This window comes from Limulus polyphemus, unplaced genomic scaffold (assembly GCF_000517525.1).
Source record: "Limulus polyphemus unplaced genomic scaffold, Limulus_polyphemus-2.1.2 Scaffold4968, whole genome shotgun sequence".
Lineage (NCBI taxonomy): Eukaryota > Metazoa > Arthropoda > Merostomata > Xiphosura > Limulidae > Limulus > Limulus polyphemus.
Genome location: NW_013670578.1, coordinates 30823 through 41722, shown reverse-complemented (window position 1 = coordinate 41722; position 10900 = coordinate 30823). Strand labels below are relative to the sequence as shown.

The 10900-nt window shown below is 34.4% G+C and overlaps 1 protein-coding gene across 1 annotated transcript in view; it reads right to left on the bottom strand.

Moving 5' to 3' along the window:
* LOC106471927 overlaps positions 1-4300 on the bottom strand; it is a 13066-nt gene extending 8766 nt beyond the window's left edge. The window contains exons 1-2 of the mRNA XM_022400553.1: positions 3830-4300; positions 2444-3544 (exon numbers count right to left, since the gene is read on the bottom strand). Coding sequence (XP_022256261.1) covers positions 2444-3270 — 827 coding nt within the window. The 5' untranslated portion in view covers positions 3271-3544; positions 3830-4300. The remainder of the gene's footprint in view (positions 1-2443; positions 3545-3829) is intronic.
* Positions 4301-10900: the final 6600 nt, after the last annotated feature.

Below are 10900 nucleotides of genomic sequence, written 5' to 3'. Positions count from 1 at the left end.
ATATATATATATATATATATATATTGCATATGTGTACAGTTGCTATAATGCCATAATATTTCGTAGTCACGCTCGTTTCTATGAGTAAATAGTGTACGTTTACGGCAGGTTGAAACATGTACATTTGTTAAGTTTCCTTTATTTTTTATAAAGTTTACCAGGAAACATTCAGGATTTTGTGTTTTCAATGTATTGACCACAGTAGTATGTTTGATGAATGATCTACTGGTGGAATGTATTCCTGTTTTTAAATTAGCAACTTTTCGGTTAATCTATGCCTACTCCAGGGGCATGACTCATGCATGGACCGGAACAGTGAAGGTCATAGAAACAGAAAATAGCTTACTTAAAAGAAATTACCTGCATGACAAATAAAACACGCTTGCAGTCAGGTTCCGGAAACAATGCGCTTGTTGTTCTCTCTAAATTAGGCGAAGCCAATTATATTATAGCAACAGAATAAATGTGAATTTCAAAGCCTCTCCCGTGATTAAAACTGCAAATATATTAAGTGAATGGGTTAGACATGTAGAGGAAGTACGGAGGTAAAAGCCTCTCACTTCGACGGCCCCCCTACTGCAGAAGAAAAAAAAAAGTTCCTCGGACCCCATTTTCATTTTCATAGCCTTACGAAAAAGATAAAAGAATGACGTGGCTAATGCTTTTGTCGTTATTATCTATAGATCTATTTTAGAAATAATTATAATTTTTGTAGAAGATTGTAAGTCTTCTTTTTTTTTAACTGTAAAATTATATATATTTATTCCATGAACACGTTAAATGCAAGTACATAATACCAATGATGATAAATAATCAAGGGTTAACCCACTGTTTGTTGCTTCAGTGGTTTACATAAAATATTATGTGGATTGTGTAAATTAATCGTGAGTGATTCCTAGAAATAGGATTAAAAGGTTTTATTCATTCCTAAATGCCCCCACCCCCACAGATCAGCGGCAAATCTGAAAGCTTATAATGATAAAAAAGGGTTACGATACCCGTGGTGGGCTCAGCACAGCTAGCCCATTGTGTAGCCCCGTGCTTAACAACAAACAAACAAAGTCACACCCCTAAACTATTTCCCCCACAGATGCTGACTGTTATTTGATTTTTCTCTTTATTTTTATGCAAAACTAATTTTGGGTGTCATTTTTTTTTTCTCTTTTCTTCTCCCCGACATTAGTTCAAGAAAAGCTTAGTCTGAAAAGTTATAGAAATCAACCCAGGGACGCCTGTAGGTTTCTTCATTTCTCGATGGTATTGCTATTTTCTGAACCAATCTATCCTATTTAACGGTGAAAACGATCAAATCATGGTTGGAATGTCGAATATATATATATATTATATTATATAATCTTATTATAAAGACCAGCGTTAACTTTATAATACTTTCAGTATTTCTGGGTTGGAAAGACCAACTTCAGGCAATTAGGCCTGGCTCAGTTTACCCAGTTATACTTGAAAGTCATGTTCTTAGAAAGGGGGGAGGAAGGGGTATCAGAACTATATAGGTGGGTTTATAGTTAATAATAAAAACATTAACTGAAATATTATTTGAAGTATCACTGCTTATACTATATTGAATAGTTATCAATATCTTGCAGTGATAAAGTGTCAATATTATTACTTGAAATGCCACAGTTAGGTTGTATATTTTGTAATTTAATATCTGAGTAAATATACTAAGGAGAAGGTTGGATGATCTATGATAGAAATCAATGGTGGTTTAATATCTTATTTCTATTTTTATGGGTTTTTTAGGGATAACTATCATACCCACAACCGGCTATAGATGGTGAGTAATAGTGGGATCTGGGACGTTGTGGGTTCTAGCACTCAGATCCTAATCCCCTTTGTTTTCGGTTACATGCTGATTAGCTATGCATCTGTTGTTTTGATTATGTCTGATAGACGGAAAATCCCCGATGATTTTGGGAGCTATAATCGGAGACATTTTCACTTTAAAATGATACCTTTTGTACAAACGGTATAATTTTACATTGTTATATTAGAACTTTGTTGGCGTGTACATCTACGTATATAATAAATATATTGTAGATTATATTATAATTTCGTCAGAGCTATACAGTGCTGAGTGGTCGCCTGTACGCTTTTGATGTAATACAGTTTATTTGAAAAATTTTATACATATATATATATATATATATATAATCATTCAACAGTTGGTAGTATTTTTTCTATTCATTACCACATAATACTACGTTATATTTACCACATATATATATACACAATCATTCAACAGTTGTTAGTATTTTTTCTATTCATTACCACATAATACTACGTTATACATGCTATTTCTACAGCACAATTACCAATTATTGTTCTATTTCAAGTGAAATAAACATCGATATAAAATTAATAATTATGAATTTATTGTACCGCTAATAGAGGGTTTATCACAAGGACAAATCTTTATTCTTACCTGTCTCCATCCTCATCTGCTATCATACAGTACAGAACATCAAGGTTTTTTGGCTCTTCGAGATAAAATCCGTTCTTCATTAAGACGGGTTCTGCGATACACTGTTCTCTAGATAACTTTAATGTCCGTTCAAAACACGAATTCGAGTGTAAAGTCTCCATCGCTTGACCAAACATGGACTTGTGGAGGTCACAAGAAGGTTCGTCCTTTACCATAATGTCTTTGTGGATAAGTTCTCCAACCTTAAAATGAGAAACTCCAGTGGGAACCTGCCCTTCAACAAGCATACTGACAAATCCGGAGTCTTGACTTAAAGAATCCTGCACTGTGTAAAAGCTGGGACTGTACTGGTTATCATTACGTGAGGTAACGGGTGTGAAGTGTTTGGTTAAAGTCCCCAATCTCTTGCTAATTAAGCTCGCTGTGCTATTTAAAGAGGATCCGGAAGTACTGTTCAGATATTTGAACTGATCACAATCACAAACCTGTCTTTTGAAATCAATCAAGATGTTCCTTAGCTGTCTTCTGCAACACGCACTATTCAGCTCGCTTACTTTCAAAACGGACTTCGGCTCTGGAATGTTTTTAGACCTTTTTCTCCGAATGAGGCCACCGTCAGATTTTACCCACTCTAAATATTGCTGTGACCCTGACACTGTTTCCTCTAAGGCTTTTATACTTTTGTCCCTCCCCGGTTGTCGGCTTGTACACAACACATTTCCAGTATCGTATTTACGTTTAGAAAAACGGGGAAAGACCCCTTGTAACAAACGGAAGGTTGGGGGAGTGGGGGGTGGCCTCGATTTCTCCCCGGTTCTCTGGATCATAACGTAACTGTAGTTTACATCCTGTCATTTGCCTATTGTTCTGCCAGAGGCATCCATAGTTCGTGCGAAAGTCAGGTAAAATGTAGGAAAATCCGCCACCCTCTGTGTGGCAATATAACGTTTGATTACTAAGTCCACTCGATAAGGTATATATACACGTTATCGCTTCGAATGAACGTATAACATGCATTAGTATGAAACATCATTTTTTTTATTACAATATGCAATTTGTGGGGCAATAATAACTTCTCTGAATAATAGTAGATCGGCAAACCTATAAAGTAAAAGGGGAAAATAACCCATATGCAGACGATACATAAAAGTACATTACGTTAATTTTCATAATCAAATCAAATTTCAAGGAATGTTAGTAAAATGCAATATATATATTAAATATAATTTTCTGTGGCATGTAACCTTTCAACTATTGAATCAGTATTTTGTTTGCTTCAAATTTTCCCATTTCGCCCTAGTTATCGAATTTTAATAGGTCATAATTTAGTAATGATCCTGTTATTGCACAGACGAAATACCTGTTTGCTTGAATTATACAACGTACCTGTAATCTGATGTCGTGTATAGCATCACCTTCCACGTGGTGCTTGATTCGTTACGAAAAGCGATGATTATGCTTACGTCACTAAAGTTGCTGTGTACCAGTTCGCACTACAAGCACATAGCAACCCACTTCTCGGATCTACTGGTATTCGCTGGCTACGTGTTGCAGTTTAAATACAATTTTAAGTGTTTCTGATGAGGGCTGGGATTTCCGAAATTGGTATAACTCAATGATAAATTGTGGTCAGCGGTAAGTTTACTGACTAGCAACGCTGAAATCCAGGGTTCAATGCCCCATTTTGAACATAGCTCAAATAGTCTACTGTGTGGCTTTGCTCTATAAAAACAAAACTAAGTGGTGAAACAAATGATAGTTTGGGGTTCACGTATATTCTTACTCATTTGAATACGCCTTGACAAACTTTCGTAGGGGTGAGTTTTACGTATATCAACACTACACGTACATAACGTATAGGCCCACTCGGATATTCTGCTTCTAAACAAGTGTTAGTAGTTGTCATAGTGATTTAACAGTATATACGTATTTTCATTTATTCATGCCATGTAGATAAACTTATCTATCTGTGATTTTTTCACACAAACTATATATATATATTTTTTGTTTCTAAAGGTCAGAACTGTTGATGTTCTCTGTCTTTACTGTTGCTCAACACTTGTTACTAAAGTAGTTGATAGCTCGTGACCTTGAACTATTTTCGTAAACAGATTGAGTATAAAAACTATTAAATCTCGTGCACTTAACAGTGTGTGTTGCAACATGTGAAAAGCTGTCAAAAACTGATACGACAATGTGTGTTAAGGGATGGGTTAAGATTTTTTTAAATTTAGTTATTAATTGTATGAATTTAGTTTAGAAGATGGAACAGCCGATATGTACCAATAGGTTATGTTATGTTAATATTCGTCATTATTCCTGGAATTAAACTACACAACAGGTTATGGTGAAATACAAAAGTAAGTATGAAACAGAAAAAAAGAAAACGTATTGGAACATGTAGTATCACATTAATTTATCGTTTAGAAATTACTGGAACGATAAGACACTTTTCCATATATTGAGACCAGTAATAGTGGACAGGACATTGTTTGTGTAACTAGGAATGTTACACAAGACACTTTTTATAACTTGTGGGACACTGTGTAATAGAACAAACATTTCTAGTTACACACAAGACACTGTGTTCTTTTTATAACTTGTAGGGCACTGTGTAATAGAACAAACATTCCTAGTTACACAAGACACTGTGTTCTTTTTATAACTTGTGGGACACTGTGTAATAGAACAAACATTTCTAGTTACACACAAGACACTGTGTTCTTTTTATAACTTGTAGGGCACTGTGTAATAGAACAAACATTCCTAGTTACACAAGACACTGTGTTCTTTTTATAACTTGTGGGACACTGTGTAATAGAACAAACATTCCTAGTTACACAAGACACTGTGTTCTTTTTATAACTTGTGGGACACTGTGTAATAGAACAAACATTCCTAGTTACACAAGACACTGTGTTCTTTTTATAACTTGTGGACACTGTGTAATAGAACAAACATTCCTAGTTACAGAAAACACCGAAAATCAAAACCCACCGCCTAACATGCTCGCCATTTTAGTTGCAGAAGTGTTATAATTTGACGCTCAATCCCACTATTTGTTGGTAAAAAATAGTAGTCCAAACGTTGACGGTGGGTGATGTTGACTAGCTGCTTTCCCTCTAGTTTATCAACTCAAAGGTTGAGGCAGCTAACGCAGATATCCTTCGAGTAGCTTTGCACAAAATTCAACAATAAAGAAATAAGCAAAATTAAGGTCCTCAACTCTACTTAGTTTGTTCATAAATTTCTTTATAAAAATAAAACGCGAGTCGATAAAACCAAGTTTCAAAACTTACACAGAGTTGTTTCTTACAATATCTTGATTTTAAATCGTTAGCTAATTCGATGGTTTCATTTAACAAAATGCTTCTTCATGAGAGATCCGACATAAAAACAGGTCCGGTAAAGTTCGTGGTTCTAGTACTGTTGGAACAGGTAAAGCTATCTTTGAAACATGTTGGTTTTGACAAGTACACGATTCTCAATGTGAAGTTTGCAGGTAGTTTGTACTTGTTCTGTTACAACTATCAGACAAACTTTTTTAGGACGTATTTTGACAGATTTCACAAAAGTATTCAATATTATCGTAGTAGCTACGAATACTTCGTACTAACACACTGCGCTCCCCACAGTGCAAGACTTATAACGTTAAAATCCAGGTTTCGATACCCGTGGTGGGCAAAGCACATGTAGCTTATTGTGCTCAACCTCAAACTCTGCTTCCGACTTTAGATCAAAACCATGTGATATTCAATGTAACTTGTAAAGTTCTCATTTCAGTTTTTTTGTTGAAACGAGATTGATGGTGTACAAATTTTGTGTGGTATTTCTTGTGCTGTGGTGTACAACTCAGGAATATTATGTTGCGGTGTAGAACTCAGTATACTGTGCCACATCACACCACAGTATACTGAGTTCTATACAGCAACATAATGTTCCTGAGTTGTACACCACAGCACAGTATACTGAGTTCTACACCACAACATAATGTTCCTGAGTTGCACATCACACCACAGTATACTGAGTTCTATACAGCAACATAATGTTCCTGAGTTGTACACCACAGCACAGTATACTGAGTTCTATACAGCAACATAATATTCCTGAGTTGTACACCACACAACTCAGGAACATTATGTTGTGGTGTAGAACTCAGTATACTGTGCTGTGCTGTACAACTCAGGAACATTATGTTGCTGTATAGAACTCAGTATACTGTGCTGTGATGTGCAACTCAGGAACATTATGTTGTGGTGTAGAACTCAGTATACTGTGCTGTGCTGTACAACTCGGGAACATTAGGTTGCTGTATAGAACTCAGAACGCAATCCAAGGATACAACAAAGTAACAGTATTCCACGCTATACAACCCAAGGATACATCAGGGTAACAGTACTCCACGATATACAATCTAAGGATACAAGATGGTAACAGTACTCCACGTTATATGATACAAGGATACAACAGGGTAACAGTATTCCACGATATATAATTCAAGGATACAACATGGTAACAGTACTCCTCAATATGTGATACAAGGATACAACAGAGTAACAGTATTCCACGATATATAATTCAAGGATACAACAGGGTAACAGTATTCCACGATATACAACCCAAGGATACATCAGGGTAACAGTACTCCACGATATACAATTCAAGGATACAACAGGGTAACACTACTTCACAATATACAATCCAAGGATACAACAGGGTAACACTAATCCACGATATACAATCCTAGGATACATCAGGGTAACAGTACTCCATGATATAAAATCCAAGGATACAACAGAGTAACAGTACTCCACGATATACAACCCTAGGATACAACATGTTAACAGTACTCCATGCATAAAACATGGTAACAGTGCTGCACGATATATAATCCAAGGATACAACAGGGTAACAGTACTCCACGATATACAATCCAAGGATACAACAGGGTAACACTACTCCACGATATACAATCCAAGGATACAACAGGGTAACACTAATCCACGATATACAATCCTAGGATACAACAAGGTAACAGTACTCCATGATATACAATCCAAGGATACAACAGGGTAACACTACTCCACGATATACAATCCAAGGATACAACAGGGTAACACTAATCCACGATATACAATCCTAGGATACAACAAGGTAACAGTACTCCACGATATACAATCCAAGGATACAACAGGGTAACACTAATCCACGATATACAATCCTAGGATACATCAGGGTAACAGTATACCATGATATACAATTCTAGGATACAACATGTTATCCGTACTCCATGGATAAAACATGGTAACAGTACTGCATGATATATAATCCAAGGATACAACGGGGTAACAGTACTGCACGATATACAATCCAAGGATACAACGGGGTAACAGTACTCCACGATATACAACCCTAGGGTACAACATGTTAACCGTACTCCATGGATAAAACATGGTAACAGTACTGCACGATATATAATCCAAGGATACAACGGGGTAACATATATAATCCAAGGATACAATACGTTCAAATAAAACCTGGTAATACAACAGACAAGTCAAGGATATTATAAGAACATCAAGATGAGAAACACTGTAGGAATAACCAGAGGTAAGATAAAAATAATACGATGATTGTGTTATCAAGTCAAACGGTTAGTTTTGGTTTTGTATTCATGAAAACAGTTCTGGTTATTACTGTCTGGAGTTGTAAACTTTCAAGTTTTATAAAATGTTAGAACTCGACATAGTATAGATGAAATAATGGTATATATAAGCCAAATGTGAAAGACAGTATGCACATAAAATTTAACTGATGTACATACATTAATATTTACATTAAACTGAAGACAATATACACATAACAATTAACAGATAATATTTACATTAAACTGAAGATAATATAGACATAAAAATTGACAGATAATATATACATTAAACTGAAGACAATATATACATTAAAGTTAACAGATGTACGTATATTAATATTTACATTAAACTGAAGATAATATACACATGAAAATTAACAGATAATATATACATGAAAATTAACAGATAATATATACATTAAACTGAAGATAATATACATATTAAAGTTAACAGATGTACGTATATTAATATTTACATTAAACTGTATATTTCTACCAGAACATATTGCATTAATATTACTTTTGCATAGTTAAAAATCTTACACTAAGTAGATCACTACAACCACACAGTATTTCAACGGTTGTGCGTTTGGTTTGTCGTTAAGAGCAGAGTAACACAATGGGCTATCTACGAATTGCCCACCACGGATATCGAAACCCGAACTTTAGCGTCGTAAGCATGTAGATTTACCGCTGAACCACTGGAGTGCATCATAGGCCTAACTAGGTTCTTACAAAGTACAATAAATTATGTGAAACACATTACCATTACTTACCATGTTACAGTACTGTAGTGACTGCATTTTATTCTGGTTCAGCTTCCGAACGCTCGTAATACAAATAGGGGACAACTGTGCCAGGCTCAACACTGTATACGTCAAACAGCCTGTAGAACCAGGATTGGTTTTGGTTTTGGTTTACGATTCTTTTGAGTTGCAAGACTCGCATGATAATTTTGGATTAGTTCTGTTTCCCTAACCCCTGTAGTTACCCTAGGCAATTAAACCATTATTGTAAGCCGTTTAAACATATATTTCATGGACCAGAGGCAGTGTTTACTTTGTCTTTGTATTTTTGTTATTACAGCGAAACAATTTAATATTATTGTCGTATTTGAACATGAAGTTAGACAACTTAGAAAGATGGTCCCATTCCTGCTAACTGCAGGTTGCACAGCTGCTTCGGGTTTTTTTGTACATGTAAATAGTGATTATAATTTTATATATATATACACAAAACTAACTTAATGTAACATACTGTTCCGACAGTGGAAGTCACGCGACGCTGGGAGCATGCGCGCTGGAGGTTTTAGAAGGATCATGACTTATCGGGGAACCTCAATCTCTTACACAATATTATAGAATGTCAGTACAAAGTTAGTGCAAGTTACTGACACTGAGGTCATGGTATGACTTTTTTAAGGGATTTTGAAACTAATTTTTCAGCCTCCTACAAAATGTTACAGAATGTCAGTACAAAGTTAGCGCAAGTTACTGACACTGAGGCCATATTTATATTTACAGGTATGGAGAAATGACATTATTACTTCCACAATTTATATTTACAGATATGAAGAAATGACATTATTACTTCCTCAATTTATATTTACAGGTATGGAGAAATGACATTATTACTTCCACAATTTATATTTACAAGTATGGAGAAATGTCGTTATTACTTCCACAATTTATATTTACAGGTATGGAGAAATGTCATTATTACTTCCACAATTTGTATTTACAGGTATGGAGAAATGTCATTATTACTTCCATATTAAATTCTTGGTATTTTATGTTTGTTCAAATACATTTTTTTACAGTTATGAGCCTTAACAAATATTTTTCTTACCTTTACCGTTCCTCTCAGTAAGAACTTTCTCTATAAAATATTAAATGTTACTACATTATATTCATCTGTTACTGTTTTTCTAATATTTTCATATCTTATTACAGATCACCAGAGTAAAATAAAAATTAAATTCATATATATATATTCTCTATCTATCAAATGTCCTGCTAATTAAAATAAAAAACGTAACAGAAATATAGTTATTCCATAGTTTTAGGGTTTAAATCGTTTAATTTCAATGTGCAGGATGTTTCTCTTGTATTAAATAGTTTTAGGGTTTAAAACTTTTAATTTCAATGTGCAGGATGTCTCTCTTTTATTAAATAGTTTTAGAGTTTAAATCGTTTAATTTCAATGTTCAATGTGTATCTTTAGTAGTAAAAGGATACTTTTGTTCATGATCTATATTTATTTCAGTTTGTAAAATGTTAAATTCTATTATTTGTAACAGAAGACTCATGCCTCGGTACACACAGAACAACCATATCCAAATGTTGAGGATTGCCAACAAAATTTAAAACTCCCAGAAAAATTTATGAATTCTAAGCCTTATATTTTGCAGAAAAAATATTAACCCTTTTTAATCATGCACATAAATAAGAGAAACAGATGTCTCTGTAAGAAATTAACTTTGTATAACTGAAAATATGTTAGGTTATTTTCGTGCTAATTCCTTCCAGAAAATCTTTATATTATTTGTATTGAGAAAATACTAAACCAGAATTTCCCTACTACGTTGTCAAAGAAATCATCGTTCCAAATTTCGTACTCAATGTAAATTACCGCGATCAAATACAATCAAATAAAAAATGTCACTTGGTAAACATACTGTTACGTCTCTGGTCGTTAGTTAATTTCCCGTATAATTTCTTTCCGATGAAACTTGAGCTACACAAGTCCTTTCTTAAATAAAACTAGTTTATTCTTTCACAATACAACTTTGAAATTCACTTAATTTCCCC